Source organism: Biomphalaria glabrata, chromosome 16 (assembly GCF_947242115.1).
Source record: "Biomphalaria glabrata chromosome 16, xgBioGlab47.1, whole genome shotgun sequence".
Taxonomy (NCBI): domain Eukaryota; kingdom Metazoa; phylum Mollusca; class Gastropoda; family Planorbidae; genus Biomphalaria; species Biomphalaria glabrata.
This window is the reverse complement of record NC_074726.1, coordinates 25,270,986-25,293,897: the sequence shown is the minus strand read 5'-3', so window position 1 is coordinate 25,293,897 and position 22,912 is coordinate 25,270,986. Positions and strand designations below refer to the sequence as shown.

The 22,912-nt window shown below is 33.6% G+C and overlaps 2 protein-coding genes across 3 annotated transcripts in view; one reads left to right on the top strand and one right to left on the bottom strand.

Moving 5' to 3' along the window:
* The first annotated feature begins 429 nt into the window (after positions 1 to 429).
* LOC106060314 (uncharacterized) lies at positions 430 to 10,210 on the top strand. Of its 2 annotated transcripts, XR_008775395.1 has the most exons (6): positions 430 to 1,300; positions 2,525 to 2,703; positions 4,007 to 4,088; positions 5,047 to 5,099; positions 7,604 to 7,732; positions 10,041 to 10,210. XR_008775395.1 is itself a non-coding variant. In XM_013218137.2 (5 exons), exons 1-5 carry the CDS (start codon positions 562 to 564, stop codon positions 10,130 to 10,132), a joined length of 1,221 nt encoding a protein of 406 aa, XP_013073591.2. In that variant the 5' UTR covers positions 432 to 561; the 3' UTR covers positions 10,133 to 10,210. The 2 variants fall into 2 exon arrangements, 1 of the variants encoding a protein (XP_013073591.2); XM_013218137.2 differs by lacking the exon at positions 5,047 to 5,099 and having other exon boundaries at positions 432 to 1,300.
* A 295-nt stretch (positions 10,211 to 10,505) lies between these two features.
* LOC106060316 (mitogen-activated protein kinase kinase kinase 2-like) overlaps positions 10,506 to 22,912 on the bottom strand; it is a 77,473-nt gene continuing 65,066 nt past the window's right edge. The window contains exon 15 of the mRNA XM_056014469.1: positions 10,506 to 22,119. Coding sequence (XP_055870444.1) covers positions 21,885 to 22,119 — 235 coding nt within the window. The 3' untranslated portion in view covers positions 10,506 to 21,884. The remainder of the gene's footprint in view (positions 22,120 to 22,912) is intronic.

Genomic DNA, 22,912 nt, shown 5'->3' with positions numbered 1-22,912 from the left:
GTCCGAAGATTAATGAGGAATTCAATATGCTTATTTGCCATGGCTACGCTGCCCCAGCTGCGACCTTCAAATTTTGCCATACCCAGAGCAGGCATAACCATTGTCCGCCGGTGGTCGATTTAGATTTTCTTTTCGCCGTTTACGTCTGTCCACTGCAGCGGCCTTTGTAAGTGACCATATACGGCTGTCTCGTTTTGAAGCCACCTGCACATCATATGGACTGTCAAGCAATTAGTGGGCCGGATCGTAATTATTTATTTTTTTTACGCCAGGGCGAATTTTGACATCCAGTCCCCCCTGATCTACATTGTTACAGGTAACAGTGTCATATTGCGAATCATGGGTAAAAAAAACATCTTTTTCTTCACGAAAGATTCCCTTGAAGATCCTAATTTTGTAGTTACCAATACTTGCCTATATAATATTTAGCATACTTATTGAAGAACGTATCTTTTCAACTCAAGGTTTAGATTTTAGATCTAGAATAAGTGCTAATCTAGATCTATAGTCTATAGATTTAGAGACTCTAGATCTATATCTATATATCTAGATTAAATAACGATGTCATTAGACATAATTATAATTCGTGGCAGTATAAGTATTCATCATGGATTTCTTACACGAACTCGATTTAAAAGCCATGGTATTGGTACCATTTCTCATGTTCTAAGAAGTTTGTCACGGTGCGCCTGCTCTGTAAAACCAGTGTCAAGAGTGTCATGTCTTGGAGTACACCCTCTCACCGAGAAACTCAGCCATCGGCATGCTACACTGTTAACTTCACATGTAAAGCCGTTGGTGTCACCCAAGTTTAGTACGCTGTCTTCAAAGTGTTCTATACATTTCCATTTCAATAGCTGCAAACTGTGGAGATACTCCAAGAATGCTTTACCGTCAGTAGCAAGCTTTTCTACTGAACAAAAGCACACTGATGTAAAGATAGCTGACAAATTAAAGGAAGGACATGAATCTGATTTAGACAAAGGTTCTCTGGATGTTAATTCGTTATTGTATGACATACAAAAGGATTTTAGTGATACAAAAAATGCATCTGAATCTTCAGAGCCAGATGAAAAGAAATCAGAAAAGAAGTCTTCCTCGGAGCCCAAACTCACTCCAACACCAACTAGTCTTTTTACCAGAGATCAACTTACATTTGAAGAGGCAAATCGTACAACAACAGAATTTGAGTATGATTACCGAGTTGCAGAAGACATTGAAGAATATGAGTATAAAGATGAAAGAGAAATGTCACAGCAAATGATTCGGCCTGAAAAGGTTCTTCCAATCAGTTTAGAACGTAAGTTTTAGAATTTAGATTGTCATCTTTATATTTTTTATTGATACTAGATCCTATAGTATTATAATATAAATAATAATATTATAATTTATATACAGTGATTTACTTACTATGATGATGGTAACATTTGTTCCAGTAAACTTAAGAAAGAGCAGCATTTGTTAAAATCTTTGTTAAATATAATTGGGCTTGGGTTTTGAAGAATTAATGAATTCACACTAATTAAATAAGGCTTGTCTTTGAGAATGAGTGCAGTATTTTACGTGGCTGCACATTCCTAGCTGTTTTCCTACAATGTTTTCACATTCAGCGTCTTTTTCACCTTCTATGCCAGTCCTCTGCAGTAGATTTCCTTTTGGTTTTAAATGTGTATCTATCAGCCACTTGCTTCCAGGTGCTCTCTTCAGTGTCAATTAAAGCAAGCTGGAGTCTAAGCTGGTCTTTAATTCATAATAGTTACTTAATAAAATGCATAAAAATTATGTGAACGTCTTGTCATTTATATATATATAATATTAAATATGTAATCAGGAAAACATATTTCTGGGCATTTGGGATAAAAAATTGTCTGTTAGATATCTTCACTTGCTAAGGAATTATTTTGACATTAAGTTGTTGGCATTGAAAGTGTGACAGTGGTGGGTGTGTGTGTGTAAAATGATCACTTCACCTAAATTATATATATATAATTTTTTTTCTGTCAAAACGTTTAATATGTTTTTTCCCAACATTCCAATTTTTTAGAAAAAGTTTAATGTAAAAGATACATTTAATATATATCCTATTACTAACAATATTGGGATGCGATTGTTTAGTTCCTAATAATAGTCTGGTCCAATTAACCAGATTCAACTGTATTATAGGATTTGTTTTAGTACTTTAGGATTTAGTCAGAATAAATGGCTGCTGGTCTGATTTACTAGATTAGACTGTACAACTTCAACATTTTTTTACTTAATGGTTACTGATCATTGGCTTGATTAATAGGTCAGCTAAACTTACCAACGCATACTCAGTGCACTTTTGGGTTAATTGCTTACAGAATAATTTTATGAAAAAAAAACAAACTTAGGGACATAATTTAACTTCCAAAATTTTTTTTACTATACACTTTTAATTACTATAATAAGTATGTACATGATATATTTTTTTAAAAAATTACAATGAAAAAATATAGGTGTATGAGATATATTTGCAATAAAAATATCTTTTAATGGTTAACAGGAGGAGAAACTGGTGTATTTGAATTAGAGGAGCTGTTAGTGTTTTTAAATCACCTGGGCGCAGAGAACATTGTTACCATCCCAATTCCTTATGAAGCCAATTTTTGTGATCATATGGTGGTTGCTTCAGCCAAGTCAAAGCGTCATCTGTATGCCATAAATGATGAGTTTTTGTGGGTGGTGAGTTGCATTAACTTAACTATTGTAATCTGTTGTATTGCATGAATAAATATGAATACTAAACAAATGCTGCATGTTGGGTCTGGTGACTGAGTGGTAAAATAGCTTGGCTTCTGAGCCAAAGGTCTCGAGTTTGAATCTTAGTGAGGACTGTAATTTTTAACTTTGGGATTTTTAGGATGTCCTCGAGTCCACTCAGATCTAAAGGGTACCTGACATACATTGGGGAAGTAAATGGAATTGGTCATTGCCACATGATACCACAGTTGCCAATAGAAACAACTACATTTTACATCATCTGCCCCCATAGATCAGAAGATCTGAAAGGGGTACATTTACCTTTAATATTGTTGTTAAAAAGTTCCCTTTGAGACATACAAGTTAAAAGTGATAGATTAGCTGCATTCACTATTTCACTATTTTCTTAAATCAGTATGAGTACATAATGATAACCTTGTCCTTATGTCAGTATAAAATGTTTTGGACATGTTTATAAGTGATGACCACCCATTATCCTCACATTTATACATGTATAGTGAATGCCTCTTAGCATTGGAGTAGCATATTTTACTCCAGTAGTAAATCAGTTGAATAAATGGAAATAAACCACACTAGATGGAGAGAGACAGTGACCAAGAAAGCTATGGAGAGCGAAAAAACATGGGCCTCAGCTCTGGAAGATAAGCATGCCATGTGAAAAAAATGGCCAGATCCTCAACCATCAAAGCAAAAGCCACTTTAACCTGTGATATTTGTGAACAGGAGTGTCTCTCCAAAATAGGGCTCCACAGTCACATGAAAAGTGTTCAGGATGAATCATAGTTTCTCTGGGTTTGAATCTCGATGAAGACTGGGATTTTGAATTTCTGGATTTTTAGGGCACCCCTGAGCTCACCAAACTGTAATGGGTACCTGACCTTATATGGGGGAAAAAAAGGCAGTATGTCGTTGTGTTGGCCACATGACACCCTAGCCATTAACCATTGGCCAAAGAAACAGATAATCTTAACATCATTTGCCCTATAGATCACAAGGTCAGAAAGGGAAATTTTTTTTTTCTATGTTGGTTATATATTAAAGGTGACATTTGTTAGTGATATTTGATAGGAATCTTTTAGTAGTGACATGTGTTATGGATATATTAGAAGTAGCTGCGTTAGTGATATATTGGAGGTGACATGTTAGTGATATATTGGAGGTGACATGTTAGTGATACATTGGAGGTGGCATGTGTTAGAAATATACTGGAAATGACATGTTAGTGATATATTAAATTTTAACTTTTTTTTCTGTTCTTTTGCAGCACAAAAGAAAAAAATTGGACACTGATCCTCATTTGGTTATTGAAGGCCTCAACAAAAGTGATTGGACTGCATTAGACTTAGGTTGGTATATTTTTGTTCATGTTTTATATTTTATTCATATATATGTATAATTGCAATAGTAAAAATGCAGTGAAATTTTGGATTAAAAATTAAATTTCATAAAAAATAGCAGTATATCATATGATTGTGAAAATTGACTGGATTTATGAATCATTTTCTTAAAACTATAATAGTAATAATAATAATCTTTATTATCCATAAGGAAATTTGTCTTACAATTTGTGCATTACACCAAATAAAACATTATAACTATAGTAAACCAAAATATATAAATTCCCACCAGGCTCACTCATAATTTACATGTGAAAAGTTTATATCAGATAGTTTCTATTTAATGATTTGATTGCCAGGGAAACAAATTAAGAGTTTTTGTGTCTGTTTGTCTTTGCTATTGGTATCTCTGTTTATCCTTTGATCTTGCTTGGCATGCAATGCTCCAAAATTTGTTACGCCAACATTAGCCTAGATGTACAAGTAGTTAGGTCCAGAAATAACACTTTTGCGATCCTAATTGTATTAATCCACAACTTAGGTGAGGTTAGGTTTAACTTCACCTTGCAGCTTAAAATTGAGCAATTGACCAGATCTGTATATCTGCCTCTAAAAAAGAACAAAGAAAGGTTTGTCCCTCCAGGAAGGAAATAAGTTTTACTGGCTTTTAAATCCAACATCAGTTGTAATATTGTGGGTTTCGGAATAGTGAGCAGTCATTGTTGATATTCTTAGGAAATTGTTTATATACATCAGGACGACAACACTAATGTAAAAAAATCGGTTTCTTCTATCTGGGTCTTTGTTTATTTTTCATGTTCTCTCACTCAAACCTGATTTCCAATAAAAAATAAAACAGACTTCTGACTGTCTTCTTAGTATGAAAGTGTACACTTATTAAGTAAAAAAATGTTTAAAAAAAAAACCCCAGTGAACTCATGTTCTTCTGTATTTCCATCATGCTCAGTATTGAAGAACTCTTGGTGGAAAGTTTGCGCCTTGTTGTCCAAACATTGTCAGGTCAGAGATTTGCATAATGCCATTCCAAGAACTATTTTTATTTACAACTAAATTTTTGGACAGTTCTCATTTACATCCAGACCATGTTTTATATTGAACATCAATGGAACTTTTCGTTGTTAGTTCAATTTATTATTTTTAATTTAACTGTAAAGATAACCCACATTCTGCTAGCAATCTTGATGCTCTTTAAAATATTTGGGTTTATTTTAAATTTTGCATTTATTTTATTTTTTTGTGTGGGTTTTTTTTCAATTGAGTTCTGTAAAACTAGGTTTCTTTTTTGTTATATTTTATTTGTAAATTAAATTGTATAGTTCTGATTTTATTTCAAAATAATTTTGGCTTAAAATATAAGTAAAAACATGTAATAAAAAAAGAATACTTTTGAAAAACAAAGCTTATCTAAGGGAAAGAACCACTGATTACCACAATTTATACAAAAATTACAGGGTTTAGCTTTCTGCTATGTAAAATAAAATTAATTAATAAGTACTAAATGATTAACTAGTTAATTTGTGGATTGATTCGTGTATTGTTATCGACTATGAATAATTATGCAAAATTTCAACTTGATCCACCACATCTCTCAATAAGTAGCATTTATTCCCCTTATTTTAAAATCTAATAAAATAATTAATTTTTTTTTATTATTGATTTATGTCTTGTCAGGTTCAATAATTAATTGAATAATTTTTTATTTGATCTGAGAATGGGAAATGGGAGTAAAAACATGTTCAAACTTTTTAGCAGTCAGACAGACAGAGTTGGTATAAGCTTTCTAAAAAAATCGCCTACAAAGAAATTTTGAAAGGTTGAACTTGTGGAGGACAACTCTTGTTTCTCTCCCAAATTAATGTGAAGAGAACATGTAGGTTGAAGCACCGCAGTATGGGTATTCATTTCATTATATATGCTCATACTTTGAATTAAACATTTCAAAACAAAGGGGATCAGTGGAAAAACTGATAGGGGATCCCTGCAGCCAAAGTGGTAGTGCAACATTACATGAGACACAGTCACACTTATAAAACAAAGGGGATCAGTGGTAAAACTGATAGGTGATCCCTGCAGCCAAAGTGGTAGTGCAACATTACATGAGACACAGTCACACTTATAAAACAAAGGGGATCAGTGGTAAAACTGATAGGTGATCCCTGCAGCCAAAGTGGTAGTGCAACATTACATGAGACACAGTCACACTTATAAAACAAAGGGGATCAGTGGTAAAACTGATAGGTGATCCCTGTAGCCAAAGTGGTAGTGCAACATTACATGAGACACAGTCACACTTATAAAACAAAGGGGATCAGTGGGAAAACTGATAGGTGATCCCTGCAGCCAAAGTGGTAGTGCAACATTACATGAGACACAGTCACACTTATAAAACAAAGGGGATCAGTGGTAAAACTGATAGGTGATCCCTGTAGCCAAAGTGGTAGTGCAACATTACATGAGACACAGTCACACTTATAAAACAAAGGGGATCAGTGGGAAAACTGATAGGTGATCCCTGCAGCCAAAGTGGTAGTGCAACATTACATGAGACACAGTCACACTTGTATCGCATTGAAAACCATGGCATTGAATTAACTAAAATGAGAATATTTGTATCATTCACATTCTGTAGTAGAAAAATGGGTTGTGGAATGCTTATTTATTACTATTGTTTTAAAAATGGTCTGCTGTTATTGAGTGAATGATGTGTAGATTATCGTTATGTAAGTCTATTCAATATTTTTGTAATGTAGGCATAATCAGGATGAATACATGTACATTCAGCCATCTCTCATAAAATGCAGAAATATCACTTGATAAATAGCAGACACAGATAATGACATCTTGAAAATATATACAATTATTTTGAATCAGGACTTGATGAATGGCAAACAATAATAATCCAAGTCAGTAACAGCCCTTTGACTGTTATCTACTAAGTGTTTATGGTGACTGCCTTCAATGACTGCTTTCTACTGACTGCTATCAAGTAAATGGATAAAAAAAAGTTCCCCTGACCTTGCGATCTGTAGGGCAGATGATGTAAAGGTCATCTGTTTCTGTGGTTAACGAGAGTGTCATGTGACCAGCACAATGACCAACGTCTTTACTTTTCCCAACTAATGTCAGGTACCCATTAGATCTGGGTGGACTCAGAGGCACCCAAAGATTCCAAAATTTAAAATCCCAGTCTTCACCAGGATTTTTAAAATTATAGAACTATTAAAAAAATAAAGAAAATAATGTTTGATTAATGTACCATTTCATAATTAGTGTTTCTTTTAAAACAGACAATGACAATAAACAGAGAATTCCTCAGTGCTCTTATGTTTGCAAAGTATTGATTTTTTTTTTTTTAAATATGCCTGAGTTTGTTATGGATTGAAATGAAAACATACAACATGCCAACTATTCTTCACCAACTTTATGATGTACTGATGTATGAAAATAATGTTACAGTATATTTCCATTCTCATGTTCCCCTATGATTATGTTTTATTATCTAGGCAATATTGTCCTACACATCTTCTATGGGAATGCCAGGGAGCACTATGATATTGAATCATTGTGGACGCTAGGGCCAGAAAATGACCCAAAGTGTAAAGAACAAAATGACGTATCTGCCCTTTCTGCAGGTTAGACAAGACTGATTTTTTTTTTGTTTTTATTATAATTAGCATTTATATGGCTTTTTATCAAGTCCATAGATTAAGGAGCAGTGCAATAGTTCACATGGTTACACAGTCCTAGCTGTGATTTATAGATTTTGTCACATCCAGTGCACACATAACATTTGGCTGCCAGTAGCTGAATAATTTCTCTTTTTGGCATCTACCTCTGTCCTGTGCAGTAGATTGCCTCAATGTGAGCCGTGACATGGTTTTCGAGCTCGTGTTTCTATAGCCGATTGTTATTGATGGTGTCATGTAGCCAGCATAACAACCAACCACCTTTACTTTCCCAATGAATGTCAGGTACCCATTAGAGTTCGGTGGACTCTGAGCATCTTAAAAATCCAAAAATTCAAAGTCTCAGTCTTCAACAAGATCTTCACCTAAGACCCCCTTGGTTTTTAAGCCAAGCGCTTTATCCTGTCTTGAAATAGAATGCACTAAATAACTATAACCTCAGCTTTAGGCTATGCTGACAATTGTTATATGATTTATCAACAAAGGTTATTGTTATTGCACATATCCTAAGTTTTTTTGTTTTTTTTTTTAAATTTTTTTTAATTGTTTAAAATTAAACAATAGAGCATTTTTTTTGACAGTTTTTCTTGGTGATCAGTGAAAACTCATTATAATAATAAGTCTTGTCTTCGAGTCCGAAGATTAGTGAGGAATGCAATATTTCCCATGGCTGCACAGCCCCAGCTGTGATATACATATTTTGCCACATCCATGGCAAGCACAACCATTGTCCGCAGGTGGTCGACTTAGATTTCTTTTCGCCATCTGCGTTTGTCCTCGGCAGCGGATCTTCTTTTGGTCTCAAATGTGTATCCCTCGGCCTTCGTTACTGACCTCCAGCTGTCTTGTTCTGAGGCCGCATGCAACCAGGTGCTCTCTTCTATGTCAGCCAAGGAAAGTTGACGCCTAAGCTGGTCTTTGAAGCGTTTCCGGGGGGGGGGGGGGGGGCGCCTCTGTTACGTCCCCCCTTTTAGCTCACCAAAAAAGACTGCCTTTGGGATACGTTCGTCTCCCATACGGGATACATGCCATACCCAGCGTAACTGTCAGACCATAAGAAGTCCCTCTATGCTGTCTGTACCGGCGTTCGCAAGGACATCCCTGTTTGTAGTGTAGTCTTGCCACCGTATGTCCATGATGGATTGAAGCATTGTTGGTGGAAGCGCTCAAGAAGTCTTAGTTGTTTTCTGTATAGTGTCCATGTCTCAGAGCCATATATAAGGGTTGAGAGAACCACCGCCTGGTAGACATTGATTGAAAACTCATAATATATGTACATGAAAATAGCTGCGAAACCCAATCTTCACCTTTATCTTATTACAATAAGGGCATGAACAGGTTGGGCCTGATTCTACTTAGTTTTTTTGAACTGTGAGTGACTTGGTCTATAGTTTTTCGTTCTACTTTTCTCTTTGTTGACCACCCGCACATTAATGTGTCAGGAGAAAAATGAGATTTTTAGTGGAATCCTTGAATATATATATATGTATATACCTAAGTGCTTTTCATTGTAAAAAAATTTCCTATAAAAGTCATTCACAAAATATGTCTTGTCAAGGATTCTAAGACCTATAAAATGAAAGGAAGAACTGTGAATTTTAAATCCTCATCTTGCTCATGGAGTCGGATAAAGGTGGTTCCTGCTTAGGCCATATGAAAGTTTACTTTTCCAATAAGTTTTTCTTTCTCTGAGAATGGTATATTTTCTAATTTAGTGTTCACCAGTGTGTCATCAATAGATCAAATGTCTCATGGTGGCCAATAACCACACAAGTTTGTTTGTCAGAACATTTTCCCCAGAACAAACTGAAAGCTAATAAATAGAGCTAAAAATAGATCAGAAATAGCACAGTATCAAAAATCCAGATGTTTCTAGAAGTAATCGCAAGAATTTAAAATGGGGCAAAAGTGAAAAAATTGGGCGTCATGTGTTTATTGCACTTCATTTAAAAAGGAAAAAAAGTTTTCCCCCCACATTTTCATCTAATAGTTTACATTTCTCTAAATTATCTTACATTTCTCTAAATTATCTTTTCCTTATAATACATTTCTCTAAATTATCATTTCCTTATAAATAAAAGTGTTTTAAATATATCATGTAATAACTCACAGACATTGCTTTTAAAAACATTGTGCATTGTCAATAATTTTGTAAATTAATATTGAATGCTAAGGCTTGTAAATTAATCTGATCAATCTCTGTGCTCTACTTATTAAACCTGTTTCTACATTGTACTATTTGTCTTCCTAACAGAAAGTTTATTCTGGCTGGAGACATCAAAGAAACATGAAGCTGATGAAATCCCAGAGAACTCTAAAGCTACATCTGTTGATACAAAAACATAAAAATATTTATAATTCTTTTAAGGTTATACACATTTTTTATCCTGTTAATATTTTAAATAAATTGCAATGAAAACGTTACACTTTGGTTGTTGCTTTCAATGTGTTTATGTGCCTGTGTGTTTCATTAAAATAGCCCAACTTGAACCAAACCTTCTCTGAGAAAATTTAAACAACTCAGTTTAAACTTAAGCCAACCTCTATCAGAGAAACTTCCAAGCTTAATTAAAGCATCAAGTTTGGTGCCCCAATGGTTCAACAGACTAAAGAATAGGTGAAGGTGATCATCTTTTAAAAAGTAATCTGGCAAACAGAAAGTCTAACCATTATTTCAACCTAGAACTATATTGTCAAATCACACAAGATAACACGAAGATTTTCAGTAATAATTTTATTTGTTATAATGATGTACAAAAAAAATGTTTGTATTAAGTAAAATGAGAGCAGTAGAAAGGGAAGGGGGGAATATAGGAGCAGTATGCTGTTCATTAAATTATATCATGCATGAAAACAAACTGCTGGACAGTTTGTCATCTTTGTAAGCGCCAGTTTCACACACATAAACAACATACACATGTGATGAATTGGGATGAAAGTGCCTATATAAATAATGACAGTCTTTTCAGAAGTGGAGAAGGGAGGTAATATTCTAGAGAACTAACCTCCCTTGCTTCACTATCCAAGATGTGGGGGGAACATTTAAAACAAATTAAGTACATTATCATTCTACTTTTTAAACTGGCAAAAGTCACATTAATTCTTCATTCATTCATAGATTTGGCCAGCACACACTCTAAAACAATGGCAACATACTTGAGTCTCAAGATATTATGTTAATACATATCTATTTAGATTCATCATAGTTTGGTTTGAAATCGTCAAACAAATGGTTCAATTTGTGCTTACGTTACAACATAATGAAGCTGTGGGGCCTTACATCTAGCTAACATAAGACACACACAAAATATCTTTCGTACAGTTCTTTAAGATGAAGAGACAATACAAAATTTTTTTAAAATTAGGAAATGCTGTTTTCAGTGACATAAGGGTAATTTTCTAAATGCATTTAGAAAAAAAAAAAAGATAGTATCACTTTTTTTTCATGTTACTCCATTTAATATCACAGTAAATTGAATTCACTCCGTAACTCATTGAACTTGCTTATTCTAGTAAGCTCTACTCAAGGCAGTTAAGATTATGTTCACCAATTTTAAATTTGATAAATTTCATTGAAATCTATATAAAGAAAAAAAAATAGTCCATAAATACTGATGGCAACACACACAAATAATGTTAAAATAAAAATAAAATGTATTGGATAAGAGTGCCAGAAGCGAGTGAAGACTGGTGAAATTTTGTTTGTAACAAATTGTTTTGATCACAGCTGATTGAAGGCTGAATGGAAAGAGATTGGTTCCCTACTTTCCAGGTCCACACTTCTGCACACCACGAAATAGTGTATGACCCAAATGTGCCACATACAATAACAAATCACAAAACTTAAATTCTGCAACAATATATTAGCAGTTATGAAGTAGGCCATGATGGATCATGAACCAATGAACACTTGAAGATTCAAATACAATATATTTAAACTGAATAAAATAAAAAGACATCAGGTAAAAAGTTGTTCTAAGTTTAAAACAAGCTGTTCTAGGTTAAAAACAACAGGTTTTTACTAAGTTTAAAACAAATTGTTCTAGGTTAAAAACAATGTTTTCCTAAGCTTAAAACAAGTTGTTCTAGGTTAAAACAATTTTAAGGTTTAAAAAAGTTGTTCTAGGTTTAACTTTGTTGCACAAAGATAATTAAGTTAATATCTCCTCTCATGTAACCAATTGAATTAGGTTCCAGTTAGAAAACAAATATCTTTGCAGAAAAGGACAAAAAGTATTCAGTGTTCTGTATATTGACATTTTATTGTAATGAATTGATAGTGGTAATCTTTAAAACTAAAAAAAAACAAATTGATGAGGAGAAAACATAAGCCCAACATATTTTATTTAATACAGTTTTATAGTTACTTAGGGACAGTAAGAGAGAGGGGTTCACCTGATTGTGTGGCCATCACAATGATTCACTAATTTCTTTACTAATGGGACTGCATACAGAATGAAACTGTATTTCCCAATCTCAACAAAATAGCATTTTATCTGGTAATACCAAGATTTAAATCTGGTTAAAGGAAATCTAAACACCAATTAATTAAGACAACATTTAAAGAGTCTTAAAATGTTAAATTGCCCATCTTTAAAGAAAAAACAAGTCAAACTGACTGTTCATTGTACTGACCACACATTTCCATTGTTGACCTATATATATATATATATTAACCAACAAAACTGGTTAACTTTACTTTACATGATCTATGGCAGTGGTGCCAAATCATTTTCAGACTTGCAATCATTATATAAAATCAAAGTGGCCAGTTACTATATACTGCATTTAAAGACGATTAAAAAGGGCCTATTAAACAATTCAAACCAAAACAAGATTTCAAAATGATCAATATATTATTCTGTTGCACAGCCAATTTTTTTTTTATCTCCTCAATTATCATACATTTTCCATATTCAAAAATATTGCTTGTTTTTCTTTAAGCATATAATCTGAAACAGTAAGATGTGCGTGAAGCAATTACAAATCACTAAACTTCAGACCAGACAACCTCTGGTACAAGCGAGTTAATAATATTGAGATTAGCTTGAAGGGATGTGGGTTTCTAGTCTGATTTAATGCAACTAGGCAGAAATGAAGGAATCAAAATTAGTCACAAATTGTCACAGAAAACAGACCAGGTAAACAGAGTGATACACTTTGGGATGTCAGGTGTTAGGGTAATGTTAGCTCTTAGGTCTACTACCCACAGTACTGAGAGAGTTGGACAGAGACCAACCATGATAAAGGCCTGAAAACTGACCTGATATGTTGCAACCTGTGGGCAGTTTAGACCAATAGCTCATTGCCACATTACAGGCTTATGTTGCAGGTCTGTATTCAGGTCTTCTATAATGAATGGTCTCAGTTGGGCAGGCCAAATGAACAGTTACAATCTAGACAGCCAAAGTCTTTGAACTCAACTCATGATCACATGACATTATGGACCGCAGTATAATCAAGTATAATACAGCAGCAGTTCCTTTTTAACAAGATGCATTGCTTACCAGATTTAAACATTTTTTAAATTTATTTTTACTCTTACACACATAGAGATGTAAGCTTTATATACATACAAACAGTTCCTTATTAGCAAGATGTCAGGATGGTTTCCGTGATTTGTAAAAAAATTTTTAGAAACTCATTAAATGTGACAGCAAAATTAGAAAATAGTTTAGTGCAGTAATGATCAAGCTGCCACAAAATGTTCCCCCTGACAACCTCAGTGATATCATTCCAATTTCACTGACGTTACATACATATTAAAAACAATTCTGAGTTGAAAACACAAAGTAAAAAAGACCCAAACAATAAAAAAAGCTTCCTGTATTCTAATATTTTGTGACCTAATTACAAGACATTTGAGATCACAAGGTACAACTTGAAAATAATTCTGACTTTGAGGACAATGTTTCTTTTTGATCTCATACAAACCAATTTGAGGATAAACAAATAATTATAGGTAGTTCCTCATTTATAATATAGCTCTGTGAGAGTAGAAGGTATGCTGCTGGAGTATTTAGCTCAATGAACTTGGTTCTCTTTATATGCATTCAATAACACTTCATGTTTTAAGTTAGTAAAGTTGCCATTTCAGACCATACCTATATAGGGCAGATAATGTAAAAGTCGCCTGTTTCTGTGTTCAATTGTAAACTAGGGTGTCATGTGGCCAGTATAATGGCCAACCGCCTTTACTTTGCTCCAAGTAACGTCAGGTACCAGTTAAAACTGGGTGGACTCAGAGGCGCCCTAAAGATCCCGAAATTTAAAAAATCCCAGGATTTGAACCCGGGACCCTCCAGTTCAGAAGCCAAGCCATTTACCACTCAGCCATCATGCCTCTGCCTCATGTTTTGTGACACATAAATTATCAAGAGTTTTTTTCTTTTTCTAAATGTAACAAATGTCTTTAGTGTGTGTGCATTCATTTAAAAATGTCTTTAGGAATAGTGACCTGTTTTTTTTTATGTATAAATAACTGGCTTAGATTGCCTTCAGAACTTTCTTCTCAATCACAGACAGTTCAAATTTAGCAGACATATACATGATACATTTCAAAGATTTAATGATGTAAAAAAAAATACATTAACTCTTATAAATGCTAAACACTTTTTACAATTCATATAAATTTAGGAAATCAATAAATTTAATTCATATCTCTACTTTGACACTTATATCAATGTTGGTTAAACAGAGTTAGGTATAAGACCTACACAAAATGTGGAAGGAAAAAAAAAAAAAAAGAAACAGAATCTGTTATCGACTGAGGAGTTCATACTAATAGAAATAACTAATTTTTAAAAATTTATTCAGCCCATGATACTAATGTTGAGATGTCTCACTCCTTTGAAGACTGGTTGAAACTGTTTGGTGAGAGCTTGGTCTTCATTTCAAGTACCAATATTTATTTTATTGTTTTAAACCCAAACAAAACAGAAAGAGGTGCATAATGATGCATTTAGTCCAGGATGAGCTAATTAAATATATTAATCACACACACACACACACACTTAATCCTGCCATTTTGTTTGTTTGTTTGTTTCAGACATCACAGACTTGATAGTAACTTAAAAGAGATTAACTTAAGATCAAGCATGTCAAACTGAAGATCTCAAAAAAACTTGGAACTTCTATAGATATGGAGATTTTTATCTAGGTTTAAAAAACTGAACATAACCCAAGATCAATAATAACTGTTTTCTTCTCTAAGGAATGATTAAACTTTTATTTATTTTTTTTTACTTGGGGAAAAAAAAAAAGGGGGGGGGAGGTATTTTTCAGTGATTACTTGTACAAACTAAACTTAGGATTCTGACATACTTTGATATTAGTTAGGGCCAAAAGATGATCACCGTCAAGTGGATTTAGAAATGCTTTGATTTGACATGCTTGCTTGAGGTTTCTTTTACCTAACACTAAATTTGTTAAGTAAGAGAAACACTTTTAGTGGGTTGCATGCACACCAGAGGATGGTGTTCATGTCCTACAACTCTGCATACTCTACCAAGAGGCCCAAACAAGACACTGGCCCTGAAAAACACTATGGAGAACTGCCTAATCTGGAAACCACTGTGTGGTTCATTTCATATAAAGGATTACCTTTCATAAAAATGAGAATAACGAAGAAGACAAATCGTTATAGAAGACCTCAGCACTGACCTGCAGCATCACATTCTGTGGGAAGTACAATGTGGCAACGAGCCATTAGTCTTCACTGCCCACAGGTTGCGACATTGCAGCTCAATGTTCAGGCCTTCTATGACCATTGGTCTTGGCTATATTTCCCGGCTATATTATATACACCACTGCATTTGACATTTTCGCATTTAAAGGGCATCAAAATTAATTCCTTTTTTCATTATAAATATGTACTTTAGTTAACACAGGCACAGACTTATCTCAATATTACAAAAATAGCAAGCATAATGATAAAACATACATAAACATCTTTACAACATTCAATATTTTTCTATGTCAACAAATACTCCAAACATTTAATCATAGTAAAAGATCACCAAGGCACTGGGTCAACAATAATGGTTCTATCATTTGTTCCAATTATTAGCAAACATGTTGGAGAGAAAGAATCTTAGACGAACTTGGCAAAAATGTGTACAATGTAAAAATGTAGGTTAGTAAAATGAACAATTGAATCAACATCGTACATCTCCTTGTAAATATATGAACAATGTAAAAAAAAAAAAAAAAAAAAAAAAAAAGGTCAAATATATGGCGTTGAAATAAATAGAAGATTGCTGAAGTGACAGGTCTGACTGGACAGAACATATGGGTGTAAAGAGACAGATCAAATGTAAGGCAATACATCAGCAGCAATAGTTTTTTGGTGGGCAGGAAATGGTGGCCATAGAATTAGTATTATACAGAGTTAGCTAACATTTCAAAGAAAGGAAGAATATGTAAAAAATAAAACTCACTAAAATAATTTTTAAAAAAACATAAAATAACCCCAGACTAAAATATAAAACACTAAAAAAAATTATTTTTTTAGACGTTTTTTCTATTAAATTGTACGCTAGGTTTGCCTTTTTAGATAAAATTGTCTTGGGCATACTTATAATTTAAAATAATTAATTTTACTACATAACTGAGAAACGGAGTACAGTTAGCCTAAACAAAACTTTATATTTAGTTTATACAATTCTGGCAACTGTTTACAATAAAACTTAACAGTAAAACAGAGCTCTGCCATAAAACAAAAAAGAATGTCCATGATCAACAGAATTAATAAAACATGTCAAAGAGAAACAAAAGCATGATTATAAATTTGTTCAATGTAAAATAAATCCTTCTAGCTTAAGTAATAGTTGCCCACATTTGTTTGCATAGTTTACACCTGACCTATATTATATTTAGTCACTGGCTAGCAATGTTCTAGTTATGTAGCACTTGTAGTCAATACCATATCACCTCCCTTGACCTCTACTAAGGGAATCTCTCACTTTCAAAATCTAATACTCAGCAATCTGCACATGTCAACTTTTCATAATCCACACAAGAACACTCCTATGAATTCTCATAAAGACCAATTTCTGCACAAAGAAACACTTAATTCAGAAACACAGATTGAATACTTTGGCAGCATTTCATTATCCATAAAAAAACAAAAACAATTCAGCTAGAAATCTTGGCCCACAAAATAAAAACAAACTAAGTTTGAGACTGTAGGCACTCTCATTATTTGATTCTCACATGCAAATGACCTGATGGGGAAAAAGAAGATGGTAGATCTTTGTGCAGGGCACCTGACTCCGTAAGTAACTGTTGCTCTTAGCTTTCAAGACGCACTGGATAATTCCTTTTTTTTTTTTTTTTTTAAAGTTCATTGCAGCTGTTATTTTAAAAAAAGAATGAAATACTGTTTCTGTACAAAATTGTCTTTCAATGATTCTGAAATATTACCCAATTTATTTTAGTGTAGAAATAATGTTATGAAACTGCTGATTGGATGAAGACATTTTGAACATTGACACAGGTAACAAATAAACTTAACAACAACATATCTAAACTTTAAAGTTGAAAAGTTCTATCGGAAGTCCAGATAAGAGCCAAAAGAGAGAACAAACTTCTTGAGGAAATGGGGCTGCGGTGTAGCCCTAGTCTTCTTTAGGGGAGCTTACTGCACTTTAACAGACCCCCTAATACGATAAAGGTGGCAAAGGGACATTGCTTTTTCTCCGTAGAGTATCAAGTGTAAAAGTTTGAAAAAAAACGTTACCTTAAAACAGTACAGCATAACCTGCTTATTCTAATACATAAAAAAAAATGATCATAACAATAAGTTATTTGTATTTAGTTTCCAAGCTACATTAAATACAAACTCATTGGCTATCTTAATTTTGAAGTGGAATCATGATTTTTAAAGTCAACAATTTGGCAGTCCTTTAGGTAGGAGGGTTATGTATTTATAGGTATATACATGGGGAGGGGAGACTTAAATAGAGTTGAGCTTTGTACAAAGCCATTAAAAAGTCCAAATGAATCTGAGAAACAATGATTATTTAGGATTTTAACTTTAAATTGGTCTCTAGCAACATAGATAGGAGAAGACCCATTCAATGTTCATCTCAATGATCACACCGTTTGATTACAGTCAGGTTTTACAATCAATTATGCACAACATTTTATCACAAATCAGAAAGTCCATGAACAAACGTTTGGCCTAAAAGTTTTCAATGTTTCTCAATATTACCACAGACTTTTTTTTTTTAGCTAGGACTTTTGGATGAACAAAGCAAATTTCAAAATTTCACATGCTGACAAGAAGATTTCTCAATGTATAATTCAATCAGAACTAAATTACCTTTGATGAAGTGTCTGAAGGACAAAAGTAAATCAGTAAAGACAAAACTGCAATCCAATAGTTATGCCTATCACATGTGAGTGTTTTGAAAAACTTGATACCATTGTGTATTTGTACAATTATAACACCTATGGCTAGAGCATAGCTGACTCTATTAGGTTAATAAATGAGTCTAAATAAAATGCTGCTTCAGTAGTAACCCAATAGAAATTTGAGACTAAATAGAAACAAAATAAAACATCTGGCAGAACTATGGTTTCAACTATACATTAATTCATCTTTCTACACAACTCATTTAGAAGTACATTGTATCAGTCTACATTAATACATCCCTATACTGTTATCAAAGTCTTTTGGCAGTAGGTTGTATTGCTTTTCTGTTATCATCATCATCAAACTCCATTTGAGTGAGGGCTTGAGAGGTTCAAGTTCTCTCTTACAGAAGCCCTGGACAAAAACCCTGCTGTTTTGCGTAGTGCATACATGTCACCATACAGGTTGAGAATTTTTGGTTTCCAAGACCTGTCGAGATGGAGATCAGCAAGTCTGGGGCAGTCAAAAAGAAGATGTTATCAATTAAATTTAGATTTGATAAATTATGCAGGTTGGGCATGCAAGGTCAGTGAAATACTGCACTCATTCTTAACCTTTGCAATCGAAGACAATTCCTTATTTTATTATTATTATGAACAGCACTGGTTTCTTCCCAAGACTTCATGTAAAGGCAAAATGGCCTTATAATCTTATAGCAATCACTTCAAAGTGTAAATTGGTTTCATTTAAAAAAAACATTCAACTCAAACCTCACGAGCCTAGGAATTCTGACTTTCCTCTCTACCCCAAACCCAGTGACCAAACGTTATCGTAAAAATTACATTTCAAATAAAGCTGTTAGCCTTGAATGTCTAGATTGTGTTGGGCAGAGGTGAAACAAAAATAGCAAACTTTTTGTATAGAGGATTTATTTCAAATGACAAAGTAGATAGTCATTGATAGATATGTTACTCTCATGAGTTTGACTCAACTTGCTAAATTTATTATGCTACAATACAAATAGAATCGTTGTCTTGAGATTATTGTTCATTTCAAGTGGATTAGAGAGATCAAAAATGCTAATGATCTATATTTCCACCTCAAGAGAAAAACATATTATGCTATTGGGTCAACATGTGCAGCAGTTTAGGCCAAAGTTACAAACTTTAACATCACTCTTATAAAATATAGACTTTGCTCTATCAAATGTTTTGAAATTGCATAAACGAAGTTTTTTTTTTTTTTTTTTTTTGGGGATTCATTTTAAACTGACAATAGATTTAGAAATGGTTTTTAAAACCACAGCAGAAAAAAACATTTTCTGAGTTCAATTTGTGCACCATTAGTAAGAAAATTTTGTGCTTTTTTTCTATTTCTTGGTTTAAATATTTTATTTTACAGATAAGCATGTCTTGCTTATTTTGGCATTGCCTTCACAGTGTACACACACGTGTCATTACCATTGCAAGGAAAGATTGTTTGGGCAACAGTTATATACTTGGAAATGAATTCTTGTCAAGAAGACTTTATGCAACACGCAAGTACAAAGAGTGTAGAAATATTTTTGTATAACAACTGTGTTAATCCGATACATGGTAGAATGAGTTTTAAGACCTATTACCACCAACTTCTGTTCAAGTTTAAAATTTAAAATAATAAACTCTACAACATAAAATAAACAATAATTTCTGTCTTACATCATTGAAATTAGAACTATAGTACATAGAGAGTAGGCCCACTTCATGATTTGACAGGTTTTAAAGAAAAAGGTGAGGGGGGGGGGAATAATCTGGAATTGAAGACTTAGCTGAAAAGATTGATTATAGAATAGGCTCAACAGTCTTTCTATGTTCAACCCACATGAAATAATAATTTGAAGTGTTTCTTTGCTTTGAGAATTCAACAACAGATACTGTCACTTGTATTCTGTAGTGTTGTGACCTATAATCAAACTGAGCTTTTTTTACAACTTTGATCACGAATGTAATGAAATAGGTCCACAAGTTTACCCATAATAGAGAAGTAAAAATCTAAGTCTTTGAAGTGATATACATGCTTAAACACTCATCCATGACCAAAGAAAAAAAAGCAAATTTTCTTTACAATCTCTCATAGACTCCAAAAGTCCTACATTGTACAACACCATTCTTTTGATTGATTACGTTTGTAAGTGCACAATAAACCCCCAAAGTCTAACAAAAACTAATGCAAACATTCAACACTTTGCTTCTAAAAGTAACTATATTGTTCACTTTGATACCTCTCAGGAATATATCAAACAGAGTCATGGCACACAAGGCAACCTATTGATAGACCACTTCAGGATGTACATTCTCACTGTATGAGTGTTGAGGTGAACTTCTTGGCTTCATTGTAAAAATATTCTCTGTTGCAATTGGTAACAGTTTTCAGTAACTAGAATCTCTGTAAAGTGAGGGAATGACAATTTATAAAATTGTCAGTCTAGGCGCCACATAGATTTAGCAATCAAGAATGTATAAACCTCAGACCTGGCAACCTAGGGTATCATACATCTTAGGCCTGGCAACAGATGTGTCTGGTGTGCTGCAATCTAGGTCACACACATCTCAGACCTGGCAACCTAGATTCCATACATCTCAGACCTGGTAACTGATGTGTCAGATGTGTTACAATCCAGGCAACACACATTTAAGACATGAACCTGGCAACCTAGGTTCCATACATCTCACACCTGGCAACCTAGGTTCCATGCATCTCAGACCTGGCAACAGATGTGTCTGATTGGCTGCAATCTAGGTAACACACATTTCAGACATGGACCTAGTCTTCATACATTTCAGGCCTGGTAACCAAGAAGCCAAACATCTCTGGCCTATACTATGATCTCAGGAAAGCGCAACTTGATAACCAGTTCTTTCATAGAGATATACATTTTTTGATCAGCTAATACTATTTCTAAGACAAAAATTGCATATAACTAACTCCAAGCAAAACTGGACAGTATAAGCTATAGTATGTATCTCTTTACAAAATGGCACCATTTGAATCCCATTGTAATATACAATCTTATATATAAATATATAAATTTATTATGTTAAACATTTGAAAAACCAAAATTATTTATATATACTTTTAAAAACACATCAGTAGGCATTCATCAGGTGAAATTCCTTATAAGTACTTCTGATGTCTAGGCTATATCAATATACAAATATAAAACGCATGATAACTCCAATATTTGTTTTTTTGGTCCATACAGCAGATGAAGTAGTACATGACACTATATGGCAGACGCAAGTCATGCTACATTCCAGTTTTAAGGAAAACTTCCTCACTTTTCAGACATGTGAATCCTCTTTTTGGCCACAGATAAATCCTCTAAGAATTTTTTTTTTCAAACCAGCATAAAGTGACCATATCCTTTGGCCACAGAGAAATCCTCTCTAAGAAATTTTTTTTCAAACCAGCATCAAGTGACCATATCCTTTGGCCACTAAGTCCTCCCGGGAACAAACAATTTTTACAAGTTGTCATTTCAGCTACTCCCCTTTACTCAAGGGCATTGATGGGCAGAGTAAAATGCTGCTCAACAAAATACCCAATGACGAGTGAGAATTTTGCTTTTCTCAAAAATTTAGTTGATGCTTTAAAATGGAGGAACTTTTAATAAACCTCTTTTAAAACACTAATGAAAAACGTGTTCTTGCTCTTACACTGGCTTGATATTTATGTTTACCCCTATGTAATCAGGAGTAAGTATTAAGTCAAATCTTTCACGAATCTGTGTTCCAGCAGGTCCTCTGCGGATGGACGCTCTGAATTGTGTCTCTGAAATGTGAGTGCAAGGAAGTCTTTGACTACAGTCGAGGAGCCAGGGGGCAATTCATATTTGGGATACTTGCAGGTGGCTATTTGGAACATAGCCGCAAAAGGTTCGTACTCTGCAAAGGGAGGCTTCTTGGTCAGCATCTCCACAACAGTACACCCGACACTCCTGTAAGGAAATACAAATAAATAGGAGAACTTAATTTCATGAATATTGTAATAGGAATTTTATTTAAGAACCTGAACTCAATAGCAAGATTTGAGATATTGGGTGGTCTTATTAATTATATTATAGTTTATAGATATTCCTTTAACTGACAGAATCAATACAGCTATCAAATATCCATGTAATAATCTAGTTCTCCATGTTAACTGTCACATTTAATTAAGCCTTTTTTTTTCTGCTTAGTCCCACCCATATCAGAGAGAAAGGAAATCTGACAATGTTTTTATATGTAAAATAAAACAACTTGTTTGAAAGCCCTCATGTATTAGACTGAGAAAAAAAGAACTTAGGTGTTAGATGGGACAAAATAGGCCCCATGCTGCAACTAGGTCTGCATAGTCACTTGATGTAAACTCCAGACTTCTTTTCATGTTGACAAAAATGCATTGCATCCTATTCATTATTGTGCATGTTTTTATGTTTTGTTTTCTTTGTATTAATTCTATAGCTACTTTTTTTACTACCATCTGTCCTGAACTGAGTAAGCCAGAGATATTGTTTCAAGAGGAATATTTGGCACAAAACAATAAAAAGTTTGGCTGCTAGATAAGCTTAAGCAAACAATCTTAATATTAATTGATAAAGGAATTTAGATTTAGAATTAAATTTATTAATAAAATATATTAAAAAATACAACTTATAAAAAACAAACAAAAAAAAAGAAAGCTATTTGTAAGATTTGTATTGTGTGTGTGTGTGTTGTTTGGTTACCATTACATTACGTTAGAAAAAAAAT